General features: G+C 38.2%; 1 protein-coding gene across 1 annotated transcript in view; it reads right to left on the reverse strand.

Annotated features, from left to right (window-relative positions):
• LOC126187646 (chromosome-associated kinesin KIF4A) overlaps window positions 1–24,086 on the reverse strand; it is a 280,963-nt gene that overhangs the window by 214,821 nt on the left and 42,056 nt on the right. The window contains exon 2 of the mRNA XM_049928846.1: window positions 12,407–12,635. Coding sequence (XP_049784803.1) covers window positions 12,407–12,635 — 229 coding nt within the window. The remainder of the gene's footprint in view (window positions 1–12,406; window positions 12,636–24,086) is intronic.

Here is a 24,086-nt window from a genome sequence, read left to right on the forward strand (position 1 = left end):
AAGTCAGCATCCATCCTTGGGTACCATGCCCACCCCTACAAGCAGTTTGTTTTTCTTCAGCAGGAGAGTGCAGCATGTCACACAGCTCACAGTGTACATGCATGGCTTAAAGAGCACTGGATGAGTTAGTGGTACTCCCCCCACCCACCACAATTTCTGGATTTATACCCAATCAAGAGACTGCAGGACCACTTTGATTGGGCTGTTACTGCTACAGATCCTCAGCCAAGAAATCTGGCACAGTTAGCCTCAGCCTTGTTGTTGGCTTAGGTCTATATCCCTGTCAGTACCTTCTAGAATCTCATTGACATTCTTCCATCATCATGTCTTGCAGCAGTCTTCAGTGAAAAAGGTGGTTATTTAGTTTTCTGCCAGGTGATCACATTAATGTGACTGGACAGTATAAATTTTCCTTTCATTTCCACAGAAATGTAACACTGTATTAGCACTTAGCCAAACGAGACACTTATAATCCTACATAAAGCAAACAAAATAGTGTCTAGCTCAGATTTTCACATCTCTGACACCGCCAAACACGGCCCGCCACCATCTGGTCCAAACTGAAGTTTAGGCACTGGGCGCACTGATTCACCTATTGTTTTCAGCATGTAATTTTATATACATATATTAAAAAATCCCTTCTGCTATATTTACTCACACAACTTCTGCTTTCCACATTTGAGTGGTTAAGATAAATAAAATCACACACACGTAAAGAAGAAAGTTATCTACGTAAACTCCTTGACACTGGTGAAGGTGTAACTACTACTTAGTGCATTATTATAGCATTTGGAGGGGTGCTACATTATATCTTAATACAGGAAGAGGAGCGTGGCAGAGTAGTGAGCGTGGCAGAGTAGTGAGCGTGGCAGAGTAGGGAGGGTGGCAGAGTAGGGAGGGTGGCAGAGTAGGGAGGGTGGCAGAGTAGGGAGGGTGGCAGAGTAGGGAGGGTGGCAGAGTAGGGAGGGTGGCAGAGTAGGGAGGGTGGCAGGGGATGAGAGAAAACAAGGAGAGAAAACACACACACACACACACACACACACACACACACACACACACACACACACACACACACACAAATGAGAATGAAATATTTGCATTATCCCTCAAGTCTCAAATGGTTTGAGATAACGAAGAGGTATTGACAAATGATAGCACTGAAAGGTGAGAGTATTTTGCTATATGATAAACACATGGGACTTTCTTATCTAACATAATGTAAAAGTAACTAGAACGTTTGCAATGGAAAGATTCAATTCTTTTAATGTCTTCAATAGCTAGTGAAATAAGAATTAGTGTTGCTTTGCAAAAAGGTAAATTAAGAACGTGCACACTTATACCACGAATGTGATTTTTCAAAAGTTTTCGACCTGAATTGTCCTCAGTTCCTCATTTAATAAACCACTATTTCATGATTCTGTTACTATTACAACTGCATCAGGACGTCAGTGAGGTGACATTGAACAAACCACTTCGTTTTGTCAAAAGAAGCAAATTTTAATAATACAATAAGAAAAATGTAGAAGTTTACTCAAAATTCACCACTGATGAATGAGTGGTTTTCAGGTGGCAGCAAGTTTTATTTGCTGCAAGTATAATGAAGGGGCTGGACCAATGACCACATCAAACAACTTGTACAATTGTACTGTGAAGTACCTTGTTTGTGAACGTTGATTGGTGAATATCACACACACACACACACACACACACACACACACACACACACACACACACACGTGTAAAAAAAGGGGCATACAAAAAGAAGGTTGAAACGTTTCTATATGGTATTCCACATGCAGACCATAGTGTAAAATTCTCCCCCCCCCCTCCACCCCACCCCCACCCGCTTTCAACCCTGAGGTTGGTTTCTAACAGTAAGTCATCCCCCTCCTCTTCCTGCCTTCTTCACTTCCACCTACATAATGCATCCCAAATTACTCAATCTGCTGCATGTATGACATCTTTGGTTGCCCCAGCATCCAACAGCTCCTCCTGCTACAGTCTTAAAAGTGTGTCCCACGGATGTGTGTTCTCATGTTCGGATGTGTGTTCTCATGTTTGGATGTGTGTCTACTGAGATCTGGTTTCCTGAAGTCTTCTCAGCATCTCCATTATCAACTGTCCTTCCAGCTGATTATCATCATCCTGCAGCACCAAATCTCCTCCTAAGGCTTACCATCGTCTCATTTTCCTGTTGACCAAGCTTCACACACATATAGGGCCACATTCCAAGCAAATACTTTCATAACCCATTTCCTTATTTCCATACTGATATTCTTGCTGGTGAGTTAGCTCTTCCCCAAATTAAATTCAGTTTTGGCCTGTTCTATTCTGCTCATAATTTCTTTCCAGCTTCTAACATCCTTTGTAACCCTGCTTGCCAAGTAGGTAAATTCCTCTACCGTTTCTAGCACCTCTCTTCCAGTTCTCATTCTTAAAGGTTCATACTCTTCTTCGGCCCTGCATATAATCACTTTAGTCTTTCACTTGTTTCTCCTCATACCATGCTGACTGAAGAAAAACCTTTCCATTGTACTGTGGACCTTCTTTATATCCTCTTTCATATCCGTGATTACAGCAGTACCACCTGCCCATTAACTTTGATCCCCGCCTTAGTAGTTTCACAAACATCGTCTACAGCTTGCTGGATATAAGCACTGAAGGTAAGATGAGAAACAGCACATCCGTGTCATGTCTTTTCTAATCTTTGCTTCTTGTTTATGATGAAAATTTCTAATCACAGCACTTCATACTTATAGAAGATGTGTATCACCCATATTTGTTTGTATTTTAGACCTGCTTTCTTCAAAACTCACAACATTTCTTGTCAGATAACATTATTGAATGTCTTTTCCAGGTCTCCAAAGGCCAAATAAGTTGATTTATCTTTCTGTATTTGCTTTGTGACAAGAAGCCCCAGTACCAGAATCTTGTTCCTAATCCTCTCCTGAATCCAAACTGATCTTCACTCAGTACATCCTTCACCTTCTCTTCAATTCTCCCCAGAACTATTTTTGTGAGAATTCTTGATGCATGCGATATTAGGCTTAAGGTTTGGTACAGTTCACATTTTGAAGCTGCTGTCTTCCTTGGTATAGGAACCATGATGCATTTCTGGAAGTAAGTTGGCATCTCTCCTGTGTTATAGATTGACTTAATCACTTTCAGCAGCATCATTTTCATGTTGTCACCAACATTCTTGATTAGTTCTGCAGGAATCTCATCAAAACTCATTGCTTTGTTGGTCTGTTGTAGAAATTTGAGAGCCTTCTCAAATCATTCTTGCAGAAATCTTATCCTTTGTCATCTTCATTTATTTCCTCTTTTTTTTCCTTCCTCCAATAAAGGTTCCGTCACACAACTCCTCAATGAATTATTTCCGTCTTCACCAAACAGCATTTTCCCCCGTCTTCTGCTATACCTGAGTTTGCTGTTCCACATTTGTTAAAAAATTCATTCGCTGTTTTCAACACTATATCAGTTCTTCCATTTCACATACTTCCTTTTCCTTTCCTAGCTTCTCTACAGAGTAAATTCCTTAATCTTCTGTATTCAGCTTTTCCTTGTTCATAAATTGCATTTTTGTACAGTCTTCTGTTTTCGATAATATGGATGTTGTTGTTGTGGTCTTCAGTCCTGAGACTAGTTTGATGCAGCTCTCCATGCTACTCTATCCTGTGCAAGCTTCTTCATCTCCCAGTACCTACTGCAACCTACATCCTTCTGAATCTGCTTAGTGTATTCATCTCTTGGTCTCCCTCTACGATTTTTACCCTCCACACTGCCCTCCAATACTATATTGGTGATCCCTTGATGCCTCAGAACATGTCCTACCAACCGATCCCTTCTTCTGGTCAAGGTGTGCCACAAACTTCTCTTCTCCCCAATCCTATTCAATACTTCCTCATTAGTTATGTGATCTACCCATCTAATCTTCAGCATTCTTCTGTAGCACCACATTTCAAAAGCTCCTATTCTCTTCTTGTCCAAACTATTTATCGTCCATGTTTCACTTCCATACATGGCTACACTCCATACAAATACTTTCAGAAATGACTTCCTGACAAATCTATACTCCATGTTAACAAATTTCTCTTCTTCAGAAACGCTTTCCTTGCCATTGCCAGTCTACATTTTATATCCTCTCTACTTCGACCATCATCAGTTATTTTGCTCCCCAAATAGCAAAACTCCTTTACTACTTTAAGTGTCTCATTTCCTAATCTAATTCCCTCTGCATCATCAGACATAATTTGACTACATTCCATTATCCTCACTTTGCTTTTGTTGATGTTCATCTTATATCATCCTTTCAAGATGCTATCCATTCCATTCAACTGCTCTTCCAAGTCCTTAGCTGTCTCTGACAAAATTACAATGTCATCGGCGAACCTCATAGTTTTTATTTCTTCTCCATGGATTTTAATACCTACTCCGAATTTTTCTTTTGTTTCCTTTACTGCTTGATCAATATACAGATTGAATAACATCGGGGAGAGGATACAACCCTGTCTTACTCCCTTCCCAACAACTGCTTCCCTTTCATGTCCCTCAACTCTTATAACTGCCATCTGATTTCTGTACAAATTATAAATAGCCTTTCGCTCCCTGTATTTTACCCCTGCCACCTTTAGAATTTGAAAGAGAGTATTCCAGTCAACAATGTCAAAAGCTTTCTCTAAGTCTACAAATGCTAGAAACATGGGTTTGCCTTTCCTTAATCTTTCTTCGAAGATAAGTCGTAAGGTTAGTATTCCCTCACGTGTTCCAGTATTTCTACCGAATCCAAACTGATCTTCCCCAAGGTCGGCTTCTACTAGTTTTTCCATTTGTCTGTAAAGAATGTGTGTTCGTATTTTGCAGCTGTGGCTTATTAAACTGATTGTTCGGTAATTTTCACATCTGTCAGCACCTGCTTTCTTTGGGACTGGAATTATTATATTCTTCTTGAAGTCTGAGGGTATTTCGCCTGTTTCATACATCTTGCTCACCAGATGGTAGAGTTTTGTCAGGACTGGCTCTCCCAAGGCCGTCAGTAGTTCCAAAGGAATGTTGTCTACTCCGGGGGCCTTGTTTTGACTCAGGTCTTTCAGTGCTCTGTCAAACTCTTCACGCAGTATCGTATCTCCCATTTCATCTTCATCTACATCCTCTTCCATCTCCATAATATTGTCCTCAATTACATCGCCCTCGTATAGACCCTCTATATACTCCTTGCACCTTTCTGCTTTCCCTTCTTTGCTTAGAACTGGGTTTCCATCTGAGCTCTTGATGTTCATACAGTGCTTCTCTTATCTCCAAAGGTCTCTCTATTTTTCCTGTAGGCAGTATCTATCTTGCCCCTAGTGAGATAAGCCTCTACATCCTTACATTTGTCCTCCAGCCATCCCTGCTTAGCCATTTTGCACTTGCTGCCGATCTCATTTTTGAGACGTCTGTATTCCTTTTTGCCTGCTTCATTTACTGCATTTTTGTATTTTCTCCTTTCATCAATTAAATTCAGTATTTCTTCTGTTACCCAAGGATTTCTACTAGCCCTCGTCTTTTTACCTACTTGATCCTCTGCTGCCTTCACTACTTCATCCCTCAAAGCTACCCATTCTTCTTCTACTGTATTTCTTTCCCCCCTTCCTGTCAATTGTTCCCTTATGCTCTCCCTGAAACTCTGTACAACCTCTGGTTCTTTCAGTTTATCCAGATCCCATCTCCTTAAATTCCCACCTTTTTGCAGTTTCTTCAGTTTTAATCTACAGGTCATAACCAATAGATTGTGGTCAGAGTCCATATCTGCCCCTGGAAATGTCTTACAATTTAAAACCTGGTTCCTAAATCTCTTTCTTACCATTATATAATCTATCTGATACCTTTTACTATCTCCAGGGTTCTTCCATGTATACAACCTTCTTTCATGATTCTTGAACCATGTGTTAGCTATGATTAAGTTATGCTCTGTGCAAAATTCTACCAGGCGGCTTCCTCTTTCATTTCTTAGCCCCAATCCATATTCACCTGCAACGTTTCCTTTTCTCCCTTTTCCTACTACCGAATTCCAGTCACCCATGACTATTAAATTTTCGTCTCCCTTCACTATCTGAATAATTTCTTTTATTTCATCATACATTTCTTCAATTTCTTGGTCATCTGCAGAGCTAGTTGGCATATAAACTTGTACTACTGTAGTAGGTTTGGGCTTCATATCTATCTTGGCCACAATAATGCGTTCACTGTGCTGTTTGTAGTAGCTTACCCACATTCCTATTCATTATTAAACCTACTCCTGCATTACCCATATTTGATTGTGTGTTTATAACCCTGTATGCACCTGACCAGAAGTCTTGTTCCTCCTGCCACCGAACTTCACTAATTCCCACTATATCTAACTTTAACCTATCCATTTCCCTTTTTAAATTTTCTAACCTACCTGCCCGATATTTCTCTTGTTTTTTGGGTTTAGTTTTCCCAATTATCTGTTCTGCTGCTTTATATATATCACATTTAATTTGTTCCCAATTTTCTTTTACTCTGCTACATTGGAAATTTTTAGCTAGGTGATTGTTTCTTGTGCATAATGCCTTGACAGTCCCCAAATATTCAGTTTTTCTATTTCTCATTACTGTTTTACTGTTTTTCCTTAAATATCTGAATTTAAACAAACTTTTCAACATGGCCAAGTTGTGGTAATTGCGTCTGCAGATGTTTAGATCCTGCACTGTCTTTTAGTTGGTTTCTAAAACATGATTCCAATCAAATGTAATTAACCTGTTGTCTCCTAAAGTCTCCTGGGGCCTTCCAGGTGTATCTTCACTTGTGGTGTTAGAAAACAGTATTTGCAACAACTAATTCGTGCCTAGTGTAGAACTCAGTTGGGCTCCACTTCCATTTCTTCTTCCAAGTCCATATTTCCCACAATCCCATCTTCACCCAAACCTCCATTCCAGTCCTCTGTGGCACTCAGGCTTTCATCTCCCTTGCAATGTTCTTGATCATTAGGCACAGTCTAAATGAATGTCTCTCACCTCCCGACACACGCCCTTAACCTACACTCTTGGCGACCAAAACTTTTAATGATCAGATTACTTATGTCTTCTTATATTCTATCAACAACTACTGCACCCTCTTCTTTGTATGTTGGTATGTAAACTTTTACCGTCACAACATTCTTCCGTTTGGTTTCAAGTTTGACTAGTATTATCTTAGAGCAGTATTTTACAGTATTCCAACTCCTCCCACTTCAGATCTGTCTATCAGTTTCAGTGTGAATGACATGGTATTCTCCAGACCAGAAGTCTCCTGTTTCTGGCTATCTCGTGTCTGATATGCCAAATATACCGATTTCTAGTCACTCCATTTCAAGTTTTTGTAGCTATAAAATCTGTGCTAAAAAGTTGAATGAAGTTGCAGAAAAAACTAATTTGTGTCATAAGATTAGATTAGATAACATTTACTTTCATTCGAATTGATCCGTAGTGAGGAGGTCCTCCAGGATGTAGAACGTGACATGTAGATATATTGTATGTAGCTGCTTTATGGCAATTATATACATAATAACGTTTTTTAAAAAAACTTTTTAATGCAACTAGTAGGCTATTTCTTCACATCGACATTTTTCAAAAACAGCTGCTGAAAATTATGAAGAAATATCTAAATTACAAGACTGTTCTTTGCTGTGGGTGGAGACACGAGACGGGAAATGCTGACATAAACGGCACTTGGTGCTACCAATAGAAACTGCAACGTTTAAATTCACCACGAAAATTTGACACTAGTACTGCTAGGTTGCTGGCGTTTGCAGAAATGAAAAAACAGCGAAGTCGACATGAAGTGTTCTGGACAAATCTGTATGTGATGAAACTGAAAAATGGACTCATCAGATACTTTTTACTATGCCACTTACAAGTAATTACCATTGTTAGCGAAGTGGTTATCGCCAAGCGTGAATGTACCTTTGTTTCCTTTCAATTCTTGCTCTAAGTGGGATAACCAGGCTGCTAGCTTGTAGATATACAGAATATCTAATAATAAATCAATACTTAAATACACAGCTCTAAAACTGGCTGTGCAGCCACTATTGTTATAGGCCAGTCCATCAATATTTTTCCATCAATATATCAATACTTTTTTTTGATATATCAAGGATCAATAACGATATCTTTTTTAAGCATCTATAAATCGGATTCCTGGTACTTTTCAAAAATAAGAATAGTCCCAGTAGAAAGCAGCTCGATTGCAAATGCCTTTCATTGCAGACCACTGATATTTTATTTCAATAAAGCAAAATGCAGTTTGTGACAAAAATTTCATTTCAAAGACCGATTTAAAATACCTTCGCTAATTTCAGAAATAAGCTCACAAAGATGTAGGCCTTTTGAAACGAGTGTGGAATGGGGGAGAGGGCGCCCAAACTGTATAAACAAACACTATAGTTAGTGCCGATAAAAGGAGGTAGCTTGTACAATGTTCATTATTGTACAAGGTGTGTTCAAAAAGAAACAAACCGGAGTCTGGGAGGGAAGGAAGGAAGGAAGGAAGGATCGTAGAAAGCTTACCTACTAGGAAGCCAGTTCAACTTCTGGAGAAAGGTTTGTAACAACAATAATGCTACAACTTATCTTACGAGAACAAAAAATTTTTCAGGCAGTTTCTCAAATGATTTGCATGCACTGCTGCTAGAGTTAAAACTTGCAAGAAGAAAAAAACTGCACATTTTCAAAGATCAGCATTTTCTTTTTTGCAGTAAGTTTTAACAAAAATAACAGGACATTGTCAAAAAATGTAGTTTACGTCCATCTGTTTATTAGTCTACTGTGTGAAAATTTTTAATTAAATCAGTCCAGTATTTTTCGAGACTTTTGGTAACAACGTTAAAAGATGATTTATAAAGGTAACACATAGCTTTTTGAAGTTTGAAGACTCTTTATGAAGACTGTGTGTCAGTTTCTGTATATACAATAATGTGCAGCTTTGTTTTCTTCCTCATTGCCTATATTGCAACAAACAGGGAAGTTGTATTTATGGCATATCAGCTTTTGATTAGAGTACTTCAATGTAATCAATCATCCAAAACTAATCCTACCCATGCTCAGATTAAAACTATGCAAAATATTGTCACTGAAGCTACTATTCACACATCCCGCAGCTGGAGAGGTGTGTGTCATAAATCATACCAATTATCCCAACCAATTTACTCATTTATTTTAAGTAACTTAAATTCTGAATCAAAGTTCCGTTTGCAGTAACAATAAACGAAACAAAGTCTAAGAAAGAGAAGACATGATGGACAGAGATAGGGGGTAGGGAGCACTGGGCTTAGAGAAATGGACAGGAGGTTATGGATAGTGTGTCCCATAAATAATTAGCAATTGCGAAGCATTTACAGTTCCACTAGTTTAAATACAATGGCGAAACATAGTCTCTACATTTACATAGTAAAAAGATTTTTTCTGTAACAGATTCAGATATGTCCCCACACTAAAGCAAATGAGTTCCCTCCAGCTGACACACAACTGAATTTCCACAACTGCAGCACCTACAAACAATATCCTTAAATGTTAGCAAAGTTAATTTTTTTTACAGACAATCTCACAAGACAAGAGTAATTAAAATGCTTCAATCCAAAAATCTAAGTTCCATGAATCTCCCCTTAAATATGGCAAATTTAAAAAACCAACCATTGTTTTACCAGTAACTTGCTAATAAAGGATAGGATTTATCGATACCACTGCACCTCAGACTAGGATCTGGAAACTGCTATTCATAATAAAACCTCACATGAACAACATTCTAAGAGCAGACTTTAATGTTCATGCAACAAGAATAAAGTACTTCACAGTTATTATGTTATTTTCTTTCTTGTAGTCCATTTTAACTATAATAAGCAGGGGATGTACACCATTAGACAAATTGTTTCTCCCATATATATTCTCTCTCCTTAAATACATTTTTTTTTAATTGTATACACAACAATGTGCTGTTCAGGCATTCCATATTGCCTTCTCTCACTACCTACTGGCCATTTAAGATTTTTTTTTTAAATAACAAATTTTTCCTTCATTATATTCATTGCCTAGGTCCTTAAGTCAATAGACAACAGAAGTGCACCACTTACAACAGCATCTGCCCTCTATGCACATTTTCATGTACAATTAAATCTTCAGTCCGATTACCTTCACCAATTTTTTCACATAGCAATAAACATGTCTAAATTGCACATGTAAACCATTCGGAACAGCAAATGCAATAATAACAATTTACTTACCTCTCACTATCACTACAATCTAAAGAACATTTCCATAAAGACCTGGAAAACACATTCTGATTCACATTGCCTCTAGCTTTAAATTTTAAGCGTAAACTTGCAGATTTCAGATACAGTTAAAATTCTATTCACATAGTACATGATATTCTCGAAAGCATTGTGATGAGACATTGATCAAGTTGTTTTCTATCTTTGGATTTAGATTTCATGTAACACTGACCATTAATGAAAGTGGGAAAAGGGTGACAAATCTGTTGACAGTACAAATAGAACAAAAGTTCTAATGATGGTGCCAATTTTATAGAGCTAGCCTATTCCACTCACTTTCCTCTTAACAAAGAAATGTACCGTTCAAATTCATAACAAAGACATTTTCCATCAGTCTCCACAATCTATAGTTACTATGGATGAACTTACTCCATATATGATGAGATTCTGCAACGATGTATCAAACTTTCAGGGATGATAGAGGAAGGTAAATTCAAGGGACCTCTGCTCCGGAAATGTTCATGTTTTGAGTGAAAATCATTCTGATACCTCTGACAGTGGAATACATGTACCAGTACTATTACCAAGTGTGGTGGGAAGGCAATCCCATTGGGCTTTTAGATGTAGAAGTTGGGATAATAACTCAACAAATCCAGTGCAGACAGCATACTTTGTACTGACATGAACTACCTTTGTGTAACCATGTCTGCACTGTTGTAGACAGCAGTTTTCATTTTCAATTTGTAGAATGTCAATCAGCCCAAACCAACAGGAGTTTTACACGGTGACAAAACTTGCAGACGTGATATTTCTGTATGGGAATGCAAACTAAAGCATAAGAGAAGCAGAAAGGCTTTCCAGCACCAAATATCCGCATAGAAGAGACATTCGACTCTCCCCATTTTTCCAAGACTGTTCCAATTATTAAGTGAAACAGCAATTGGTAGCACAGTACAACATTAAGGAGAAGGACAAACTACACAGACTCCTGATTTAGAAGATGCTGTGCTTGCTCAAGTGGATGAGGTGCCTGGAATAAGCAATCAGTGGCACTTGAAATGAACATTTCATAGACCACTGTCTGGCAAGTATTACAGGAAATGCAGCTACACTCCTACCATGAACAGAAAGTGCACGCTTTGACTCTTTTTGTCTTCAGACCACATCTCTTGTCCAACCAGTGGTTCTCTCAACACCTTACAGTTGATCCTCATTTTTCTGCATACATATTTCTCACAGATGAAGCTTGTTTTGTCAGAGATAGAATACTAATAAATCAGAATAGTCGTGTTTGGGCTGATGAGAATCCCCACAGTACAGTTGTGAAGAGCCATCAAGCCATTATCAGTCAACATGTGGGCAGTTATAATCAATAATTAAGCATCACTGAACACATCATTTATCAGAGAGATACTACCCACGTTCGTGGAACATATCCTAATGGTTAATCGTCAATAGATGTAGCTCCAATATGATGGAACCCATCTCACTTCAGACCGAGGGTTCAGACAGGGGCTGTTGGTAAAATATCAATATTTTTTCCAACAAATATTGATATATATCGGCGATATTCCCCCACACTTAATCAATATTTAAACAAACAGCTCTAAAACCAACAGTATATTTACAATTTGGAGCCAATATTTTTATAGGACAGTACATAAAAATAACTATATTTTTAAATATCAATGTATTGGATTCCCAATATTTTTAAAAATATCAACAGCCCTAGTCCACACATGACACTACGCCTGCATTAATGCTGGGGTTCACCATTTTGGACAACTGTTGTCTAACATACATTTAGGATTTTTAGTCTCTGGCATCAAGTTACGTGTGCCGTTTCTAGTCCATGAACAGAGGAGATTAGCTGGGGGTATTGGGGAGTACTCAGTGGGAATTCTGTAGATAATGACCAGAGTTCAGAAACTGGGATCCTTAGTTTGAGTGTTGCACGAGGTTGCGATGGAACTGCAATAAATTTTTACTTGTACTCTTTTCCAGGCTAGGGTCACTTACCTCAAACTGATACATTACCCTTCATCATCAGTGAAAGTCTAACACTGTCATGGAATCACCATGTGGAATTTATGCAGGGTTTTACATTTCACTTTCCATCATATTTATTCCTAGTTATTCAATAATGAGTGAATCGCAACAAACCTTTGAAAACGCACTCAACTAAATTCTTCACAGCCGTGTTGTAAAATTCTGTTTGAGACGATTTTGGGCCAAACACATAGTTATAGGTAAATGATCTCTCTGAACCACATATCTGAACCTGAGGCTCAGAAGGAACTGTCTCCAAACAAGTTTGACAACCTTTCTCAGTTTCTGATGAAACAAGAGGACGTATCCGTAGAGCTACTTTAATACTAACTGCATCAGAAACCTGCAACAAAGAACAATGCATGATACATGCTAGATAACTATGAAACAAAAATTGTCTTCTTGCAACATTTTTAAAACATTAAAAATCATTCTACCAGTAAAAACAACAAATTTTGAAAGTCCGCTGATTCTGAAACAAAGTCAAATATAATCAGAATGATAAGAACAAATGACAATTAACTGTGCTTCAATGTTATCATAATTCATTCTATCTCGTACTGGAAAACTGCAATTGTAGCAGGCTGTTTGGAGAATAATAAAAAGTTGTAGAATTGTCAATTTGTCATTCATGGTTTCAGTGTACAGTATGGATAACTGAACACGACAACCAAAGTTTGTCAATAAAATAGAATGTGGTACATTCACATTTCACACACTACCACAAATACTTTTCTCTGGAATCAGACTTGAGTAAAGTTAAGGAAATGCAAATTTGAGACATGCAATGAAATTTGTTGATGTTATAATTTGGATTGGCTTTACACAAAACATTATTGCCACTTAAATTTATATGGATTTCTACATATTTATAAAGATCAGCTTCATCAAGTAACTAGTTTCATTTCCTATTCTATATACAGCTAACCTTACACAGTTTATGTAAAACTATTAATGTTTATCACACATTTTTAAATATTTGTTTTATTAACGACATACATTTAAAAAATAGCATTGAAATTATGCAAAAGATTTTACTGTTCATTGTAGGTATGGGGTGCGCACACACTCCAGATACTGGAGAATGAAGCAGTTATGGGATTTCTAAAGTAACAATTCTACAATTTGTCTCGAGTTCATCAGAGCAATTTTAAAAAACCATGGGTATCTAATTAATGATTTGTTTCACTTGATAGCAATTGTTCAAAGTCTTCTGCATTAAAATCCCAAAAACATTACATACAAATTGACAATAGAATGAGGTGAGTGCTGCCTTTTTTCACACCTCAAAGAATAAGGCAAGCCTATGATAAACTTGTATAGACCTATCACCGAAAATGAAGTGCAACCCAGCAATTTGTGGCATACTGACATACATATGCCGCAATCACTACACACTGGTGGATCCTCTTGTCAAAGAGGTAATTCTTATCAGAGGCCATGCCAAAATTGGAAAAATATTACTTTATTTTATACGCATTTCATATTAATTACTCCCCAGCTCAAATATTTGAACCTGTCAATGTCCACATTTCAGCATTAAACGTGATCTCTCTAAATAATGTCTTAAAACCGGAGGAAGAGCAGAATCATACATTAATTTGGAGCACTGAAAAGAACAAATAAGATACACAATTGTTATGGCAGATATTCCAAACAAGACAAACTATGGAAAGTACTGGATGGAATAAAACCCTCTAGATTCTTCCCACTGCCACCAACTTTTCTGAATTGTGCAGGTGTGAAATATCCCTAAAACAAATCCATCATTCTCGTAAACAAACTGGCTCAACCTTCGCTAGTTCCCGACCTCCACTTAACTACCCCCTTCCTTCTCCTACTCCAGTGCTACATTTGCCTTTTGTCTCTCTAATGCACCTACTTGTCATTTTCCCCTTCTCTGCTTCTCTCAACTACCTCCAGACTTCATCTAGCAACCCATTCTGTCCTCACCACATCCCTGCACTCTCCCATAGGCAGCACAATATCTTCTGCCACCCCTACCTTGCTATCCTTCCCCCTTCCCACCCTATGCCTACTCCTTAGCCCCACCACACCTTGGTAATACACAGGCACCACAGCACACAGTAGGCAAAAAACGACTACAGACAGACTAAATGGAACAACACAACTTCTGATCTCTTCTAACCAATGTTGCATTGTTGGTACTGTGATCACATGTACAACATGATACAGGGAATGTATTTTAGAAGCGGATCAGAGAAATACAGAATTAAGTTTTACTTCTTTTGAACTCCTATGTACATAAATATGAGGAACAGTGGTAAAAAATGTTTTACAACCTACTCTGAGAGAGTTACAGCATCTAAGCGGGTTGATGTATATAAAACCGCACCCTGAGGTTGTCAAAGCTGGTTGGTTGGTTTCATGGATTATTTGCACACTAAACCTTAATGACCCATGAAACAAGTTATTTTCTGTAAACAGTCTTCATACATTTGCCACTGGATCATGTTGTGCAAATTCCACACTATTTCCTCGGAGCAACTGTCCGACATCTTCAGGTGGTTCAACCTTGCTGGTGGCTAGGTACAACTGACGGTATCCGCACGTCGAAGCCTCGCTTCTCGAACACGCACAAGAAGAATGCACAGGCGTGGAAACCACGCATGCACAGTGATTTGCAGATAGATGGTGCCATATTCCAACTTCCTCTGCAAAAAATCGCAGAGCAGCTCTCCGGCGCGTGCACTATACGCTGTGTTTGCCAACAGTACAGCCAGACATTACTCACCAACAGCCGCACTAGACCAATGTTATGACGGGCCTGTTATCGAATACTCTTGATTTTTGCGTCACGATTTAATAGGAGCCAATGCAGGATTCCAGGCAGGTTCAGTTGAAATCCTGCATCCTTGTTAATGAGATTATTGGCTCACTGTAGTGCTTTTTCTTCAAAGTCCTCCATAAAATAATTGGCCACCACAAGAGACAGAGGGCTTCCCATGGCGACACCATCCACTTGTTCAAAATATTGGTCATGAAATAAGTGATATGTTGAAACATGCATGTTCAAATAATGCTACTATGTCCTCCTCAAACTTGTTGCTAATGAGCTCCAAGGAGTCTTGCAAGGGCACCTTTGCAAATAAAGACACAACATCGAAACTTACTAACAGATCCGATGATTGCAATCTTAGAGTTTTCAGGCAACCTATGAAATCTTCAGAGTTTCAAACGTGATGATCGCTGCAGCCTGTTGAAGCAAACCCTTTGTGACTTCCACTGGAATCGAGCTCTTCCTGATGAATTCCACAGTCTCTCTCTGCATCCTATCCGTTGGATCACTTTTTAATTTACTATATGCAGGATTGTTGAGCAGTTTGTATATCTTGTTGTCATATTCTGTGCATGAAAGATGCACAGAAGCATTTCCTTTGTCAGCTGGTAAGATGATTATGTCTTGGTCTTCTCTCAATTCTCATAGAGCACTTCTTTCAGCTGAGGTGATGTTAAAGTTGGACCTCTTAGATGAAGCTTGAGTCAAGACGCGACATGTGTCATGCCTAATCTCTTCGGCAACATCCTTAAGAAGTTCGAAACAGCCTGCTCTATTCCACTAATCACATCTTGGATGGGAATGGTCCCTGGTGTAGGTGCAAAATTCAAACCCTTCTCTAGCACCGAAACTGCAGTGTCATCCAAAGTCTTCTCCGCGAGATTAAACATGGTACCTCTTCTTGGCAAGTCATCTTGCATTCGGCTTCGAGTTGATCATATTTAGTCATTTGACAAACCTTAGCTTGTCGTTCAGTCGAGGCAGCCAGTGCCCAAGTGGCGCTGTCTACTCAGTTCCAGGCTACCACTGAAAGGTTCACTGAAATCTTCAGATGGAGTGATAATGATTGTCTAGACACCAAGCACAATTCCTGACGCCGCATGTAGTGCAAACCTTTCTCTCACAAGTGCCGCACTCGCCCGTCGTTTAATTCTAGTGTCAGCAGCAGAATTGATACAATGTTTAAATTTAGCAAACGTAGGGATGGTTTGCTTGTTGCGGCATCTCAGTAAAAATGCAAGGCGGCATCTGCTTCTGAAAGCCTGTCGAGTGGAAAAAAAACATTTGAAAACAGTGTTCCCACAAAACGGTTAATCTGAGAGACAGACGATTCAGGCTGAAGTGAGTTCAATCTATGGACCAGAACGAAGATACGAAGACACCCACCACTTTGGTCTTTTTGCCATATTTGGTGCCATGTCATCAAGAATCCGAAGAGTCCGCAGAAGATACGGAATTAAGTGTGGTTTTCAACGACCTGCAAAACTGAGAAAACTGTTTGGTTCAGTTAAGGATGACCTTGGTTTGAGGAAATGTGGTGTGTACAAGATTCATTAAAATTGTGGGGCAGCGTATATAGACCAGACATGCCGCACAGTACAAGAACACTGCGATGAACATCGGCATCATAAATTCCTTTGTCAATCAGGTAAGTCGGCAATTGCGGAACACTGTCTGAATACAGGATATCGTATGATTTATGAAAAGACTGAAGTTTTATCCCCAGCATCATCTTTCAGACACTGCGTCAGTAAGGAAGCAATACATATCCATACAGCCAATAATCTCATCAACAAGGATGCGGGATTTCAACTGAGCACAGCCTGGAACCCTGCATTCTATTAAATCATGAGGTGAAAAATCAAGATTCTTCAATAAAAGGCCCGTCATAACATTGGTCTAGTACGGCCGTTGGTGAATAATGTCTGGCTGAACTGTTGGCAAATGCAGTGTACAGCGCATGCACAAGAGAGCCGCTCTGTGATTTTTTGCAGAGGGTGTTTGAATAGGGCACCCACCTATCTGCAAATCATTGTGCATGCACGATTTCCCTGCCTGCGCATTCTTCACAAGGGGCATCAATGTGCGGATACCATCAGTCATACCTAGCCACCAGCAAGGCTGATCCACCTGAAGATAGGTAGAGCACTTGCCCGCGAAAGGCAAAGGTCGTGAGTTCAAGTCTCGATCAGGCACACAGTTTTAATCTGCCAGGAAGTCTCATCATTGTTCCCATTAAACTGCAGTGCATTATTTACAACAAACTTCATGACGGAATAAATAGAATGCCCAATTCAAACAGATGTCTACGTGTTAATTGAGAGTAAGCACCACGTAATATTCTTACAGCATGTTTTTGAGCAATGAATATTTATTTCCTTAAAGAAGAAATCTTTTTTACGTCACCTCAAAATATGATTCCATATGACATTAGTGAATGAAAATATGTAAAATATGTCAACTTATTGATTTGTTTCTCCATAAGATTAGCAATGATTATTTTAAAATGTGGCTGAATTAAGTTTTTTTAGGACCTCACCAACATGTGCCTTTTCCCAGGTTAAATTCTCATCAATATGGACACCTAAGAATTTTGAAGTTTCCACTCTGTTACCTCACACATTCTGTTCCGCACATCTAAATGTTTTACACCAATGATAAGTGTGCTTTTTACAACTGAGGTTGAGACTATTCACCGAAACCAGTCAATGACACTTAACAGTTTTATCATTTCTTCTGCTGCTTGCTTGAATTGATTACAATACTAATGACATCTGCAAAAATAACTGATTCTGGACCTAACATTGACCCTTGGGAAACCCCATATGTGATTTCTCCCTAATCAAAAGAGTCTCCCCTTCTTAAATTGGGTGAATTACTAAGCACAACTTTCAGCATTCTTCTGATTAGATATCGTATCAATTAGTTGGCTATACCATCAACTCCATGTTGTTGTTGTCATCTTCAGTCCTGAGACTGGTTTGATGCAGCTCTCCATGCTACTCTATCCTGTGCATGCTGCTTCATCTCCCAATAACTACTGCAACCTACATCATTCTGAATCTGCTTAGTGTATTCACGTCTTGGTCTCCCTCTACGATTTACCCTCCACCCTCTTGGTCTCCCTCTACGACTTTTACCCTCCACACTGCCCTCCAATACTAAATTGGTGATCCCTTGATGCCTCAGAACATGTCATACCAACCGATCCCTTCTTCTAGTCAAGTTGTGTCACAAACTCCTCTTCTCCCCAGTTGTGTTCAGTACCTTTTCATTAGTTATGTGATCAACTCATCTAATCTTCAGCATTCTTCTGTAGCACCACATTTCAAAAGCTTCTATTCTCTTCTTGTCCAAACAGTTTATCGTCCACATTTCACTTCCATACATGGCTACACTCCATACAAATACTTTCAGAAACGACTTCCTGACACTTCAATCTATACTTGATGTTAACAAATTTGTCTTCTTCAGAAATGCTTTCCTTGCCATTGCCAGTCTACATTTTATATCCTCTCTACTTCGACCATCATCAGTTATTTTGCTCCCCAAATAGCAAAACTCCTTTACTACTTTAAGTGTCTCATTTCCTAATCTAATTCCCTCAGCATCACCTGACTTAATTCGACTACAGTCCATTATACTTGTTTTGCTTTTGTAGACATTCATCTTATACACTCCTTTCAAGACACTGTTCATTCCGTTCAACTGCTCTTCCAAGTCCTTTGCTGTCTCTGACAGAATTACAATGTCATCGGCGAACCTCAAAGTTTTTATTTCTTCTCCATGGATTTTAATACCTACTCCGAACTTTTCTTTTGTTTCCTTTACTGCTTTACTGCTTGCTCAATATACAGATTGAATAACATCGGGGATAGGCTATAACCCTGTCTCACTCCCTTCCCAACGACTGCTTCCCTGTCAGTGATCTGTCAAACTCTTCACGCAGTATCATATCTCCCATTTTATCTTCATCTACATCCTCTTCCATTTCCATAATATTGTCCTCAATTACATCACCCTTGTATAGACCCTCTATATACTTCTTCCACCTTTCTGCTTTTCCTTCTTTGCTTAGAACTGGGTTTCCATCTGAGCTCTTTATATTGATACAAGTTGTTCTCTTTGCTCCGAAGGTCTCTTTAATTTTCCTGTGGGCAGTATCTATCTTACCCCTGGTGAGACAAGCCTTTACATCCTTACATTTGTCCTCTAGCCATCCCTGCTTAGCCATTTTGCACTTCCTGTCGATCTCATTTTTGAGACGTTTGTATTCCTTTTTGCCTGCTTCATTTACTGCATTTTTATATTTTCTCCTTTCATCAATTAAGTTCAATATTTCTTCTGTTACCCAAGGATTTCTAGCAGCCCTCGACTTTTTACCTACTTTATCCTCTGCTGCCTTCACTACTTCATCCCTCAAAACTACCCACTGTTCTTCCACTGTATTTCTTTCCCTCATTCCTATGAATTGTTCCCTTATGCTCACCTTGAAACTCTGAACAACCTCTGGTTCTTTCAGTTTATCCAGGTCCCATCTCCTTAAATTCCCACCTTTTTGCAGTTTCTTCAGTTTTAATCTACAGTTCATAACCAATTGATTGTGGTCAGAGTCCACATCTGCCCCTGGGAATGTCTGACAATTTAAAACCTGGTTCCTAAATCTCTGTCTTACCATTATATAATCTATCTGAAACCTGTCAGTATCTCCAGGCTTCTTTGATGTCTACAACCTTCTTTTATGATTCTTGAACCAAGTGTTAGCTATGCGCTCTGCGCAAAATTCTACCAGGAGGTTTCTTCTTTCATTTCTTAGCCCCAATCCATATTCACCTACTACGTTTCCTTCTCTTCCTTTTCCTACTACCAAATTCCAGTCACCCATGACTATTTAATTTTCATCTCACTTCACTATCTGAATAATTTCTTTTATTTCATCATACATTTCTTCAATTTCTTCGTCATCTGCAGAGCTAGTTGGCATATAAACTCTTACTGCTGTGGTAGGTGTGGGCTTCGTGTCTATCTTGGCCACAATAATGCGTTCACTATGCTGTTTGTAGTACCTTACCCGCACTCCATAAAACCTCAATTTATCCTGGAGAATACTTTGCTTCACAGAATCAAATGCCTTATCTAGGTCCAGGAAAACAACAACCGAGTTATTTTGTTATTTAATGCTTGTAAAATTTGGTGAGTTAATATGTAAATGGCATTCACAGTAGCACACATTTTTGAAATACAAACTGTCATTTCTTATTGTTGCTCGGGTGGAATACTATTCTTGAATATATCACCTTCTCACAAATTTGGAATAATTACATTGGTAGTGAACAGGTTGGTAGTTATCGACTTCTTTCCTACTGTCTTTCTTATCAGGGGGTTTAACAATGAGATATTACAAACACTCTGGTATTACAAATTTCAGATAAGTCAGTGCTTATTAAATGGGAACAAATCTTTAGTACTCCATTAGAAACACCACCAAATGCAAATGAGCTTTTATTTTTGAGATAAATATTTTGTTAATGTCATAATAAGTTTGTGACGTGTTCGTATGACTGAATTTAATGATAATTGCTTTTTCAACATAGTATTGGGATTTTTCTCTTACACAATTTGTACCTATAGTTACTTATATATTTAAGAAATGATTATTAAACATATTTGCTACCTGTGTGGCATCATTTAGAGTCCTTCAATTAAATTCAATAATGGTGTTATCCTGTTCTGTGATCTGGTATCATGTCTCTAATTTCACTACATTACACATAGCTTTAGGTCTGTTGTCAGGATTACAGATTTCTGCCAAAGTGCCTATTTCTTGATTTTTAATAATTTCTCTCAGTAATTTTGAGTACTTTTTGTAGTGTGAAACTGGTGCAGGATCTTTACTTGCTCATGCCCACAGATACAGTTCCCTCTTTCTTTCACAAGATACTTTAATCCCTGTAGTCAATGGTTTTCTACATGGCTGTTTAATGTCTTTTCTGATAAGCCTTTGTGGGAAGTTGTTTTCAAATAATGATATGACTATCATGGAATAGATAAAATTTTATGTCAGCATTTAGTTCATTATAAATTTCATCCCACGTAATCTCTTGTTAACTATTCTTAAAGACGTTTGTTCTGGATTCAATTATTCTAACCAATTTCCACTGAGTAGTATCACCAATACATTTGTCCTAACTGTACATGAGATATACATTTATGTCCTTGCTTTGAGCCTCGTCAAAGGAAATACTGTCGATGACAGTCTTACTGTCTATCCACCTATGTTTGAAAGTCAAGTACTGAGATAAAATTGTAGGATGCAAGTAAGGTTTCTTCAGATGATGTCACTTGCAACACATTTATTTTTCTCTATGTATTCACATGCTCAATGAAGGCTGTTGCTGACCCCACTACCTTCAAGTTATTTTATTTCAGTTATTTCCAAGTATGTTATAATGATTTAAGTGCTACTGATGTGTCACAGAATCGTTTTTACTCAGCTGGTTTTAGAAGTCTGCCACAAATAGATACTTGTCATGAAATTCTGAATCTATCAAAATTAATATATATTTCTTTATATTTTTAACCACACTCTGGCTGTCTGCTAAAAGTATCAATTTGTCAGAGCCTCAAAGATAATTTGCGTAATGCACCAGTAATGGCGAAAATTTCTGTGAAAGAGTTCATACATGCATCAAGATGGGAACAGTTTGCACTCTACAGTTTTCTTGCCCTAAAGTGACAACTGGCCACCAGCCACCCATCACCTTCCACTTTCCATTTGACACCAGCTGCCTTCTGAATAGGTAACGTGGTGCAGTGCATCATGAACATTTCTGCTCACACTGGTAAGCAAAAACTTTTTCCTTATCATAGTTTAAATTTCCACACGAAATATCTCAATAAAGTGAGTGAAAATTGCAGTTACACAACATGCTTATGTTATTAAAAGTATCAATCAGTTATTTTCTAATCTGAAGTTACTCCATTTCTTGTGTTACAAACTGGATGTTGCATACTTCAGTCTGATGAAAAATAGTTGCAAGTGGAAAATGTTTAACATTTCTGACATTGTTCATTTTAGGTTTATTGGAGTGGCCCAGGCAGCAGAAGCAATTCGAAACATTTGAATCTTGTGTAGGGTGACCACTACTGGACTAATCACATCACAAAATTATTTTCTTGTTTCATTTCTACAATCAGGAAGTCTTGATAATTGAAATATGCTATGAATTGTGACCATTTAACTTTTCAATATGTAAGGTTCAGCAGCTCTGACACACAATACGTAAAAGATTGGCCTCCATTGAGACTGGAGCTGACAGTCAATGCAGCCTTCACTTTATCGTGCAACCCCATTACCTCAAAGCAATCTAAGGGCTGTGTCATTCATCTCCCCACTAGTTGCTAGGACAGATAAATCACAACAAAAGAGAAAAGTTTTATTGCCCATGTGGAATGACCTCCCGGGACTCGAAATCATAATTGATAACATGCTCTCACAACTTACATCTGATTGTTCAATGGAAATTACAAGAAAATATCAAGTGAATTTAGCAGGATGTTTCTGTGCCATTCAGGAAGTAACTCAACATTAACAAAGTTGCCGAACATATTTAGTGTTGTTGCCCAGTTTATCATACTAACAGCAGGAGACATCTCTTCCAAGCCGATGTGTTCCTTGGGCAAGTTCAAAAGCAAGCACACTTTGCCTCTCTACAGAAGTAGCCGTAAGTTTAGGGACTAGAGCGTAGTTAGTAAAAATACTCAATCACCAGCTGCAACGGAACATTGTAGTTCAATAATTGGGACAGTTTTGTTTGTTTTTCTATTTCAACATTACAACCATTTTTGTACTGTAATAACCACACACAGTCAGCACAAACCTATTATTCTATAGACTGAAATATGTGTACCCCTTGTGCAGCCACATCCGAAACCAAGGTGGAATTTCAAGTAAACTAAATTTCAAGCATACTGAAAATTGAAAAGCTCATTCACAAGATGCAGTTCACATTTTTTTGGGGGCATCTCCAGTGGTTATACTATAGACACGAGTAGGCAACATCCTTTGACCATTATGCATGTAGAAACTGTTTTTATGAAGAACACTGTCATTGTCGAAGCATGATTTAACTGCAATATGAGAAATTTTTAACATGGCGTAGCCTACAATAAACAAAATTTTTTTTACAAATCAAGATGAATATTATCAGTATACGTGCACAAATGGTACTAAAACAGGTGAGAAAGGGTGAAGCAAACTGCGTTGAGTAGTATCCACCATGCATCACCTGAAGGGCTCAACGGGATCAACAGACTGGACTTAGAAATCCAAGAAATTGTGTAATGTGTACATAATTTGGCATAATACTTTGGACATTTGATTCTTACCTGTATTTTACTTGTCATTTCTTACACTGTATACTCTTACAAATATGTATTTGATCCAAGCTATGTACCATCAACATACGATAAATAAAATAAACCACACACATCTTGATTCATAAAAAGTATTTTCACATATTACAAGCTATGATGTGTTAAACTTTCCTCATATTGCTGTTAGATCATATACTGACAATGACAGTGTTCTTCAGAAAAGCAGTTTCTATGTCATAATAGTGAAAAGATGTGTTGCCTATTCATGTCTACAGTATAATCACGAGAGATGCTCCAGAAATGCGAACTGCATTTTGTGAAAAATCTTTCCAATTTTCAGTACGCCCTAAATAGAAAAACAAAAATAATTGTCACAATTATTGAATTATAATGTTCAGTTTGCAACTGGTGCAACTGAGCTTTTTTTTATTAACTACGCTCTAGTCCCTGAACCTAATTATAGAAATTTGAATAAAACCCCTTGTCTTTAACTTTCAGTATTCCAACACTCGGTGGCTACATCTTTAGAAGCAAGGTAGTCTCACTTTTGAGCTTTCTCAATAGACACATGGCTTGGAAACAGTCTCCTGCTGTTAGTATAATAGACTTGACAACAAC

The sequence above is a fragment of the Schistocerca cancellata genome, chromosome 5, assembly GCF_023864275.1.
Source record: "Schistocerca cancellata isolate TAMUIC-IGC-003103 chromosome 5, iqSchCanc2.1, whole genome shotgun sequence".
Classification (NCBI taxonomy): domain Eukaryota; kingdom Metazoa; phylum Arthropoda; class Insecta; order Orthoptera; family Acrididae; genus Schistocerca; species Schistocerca cancellata.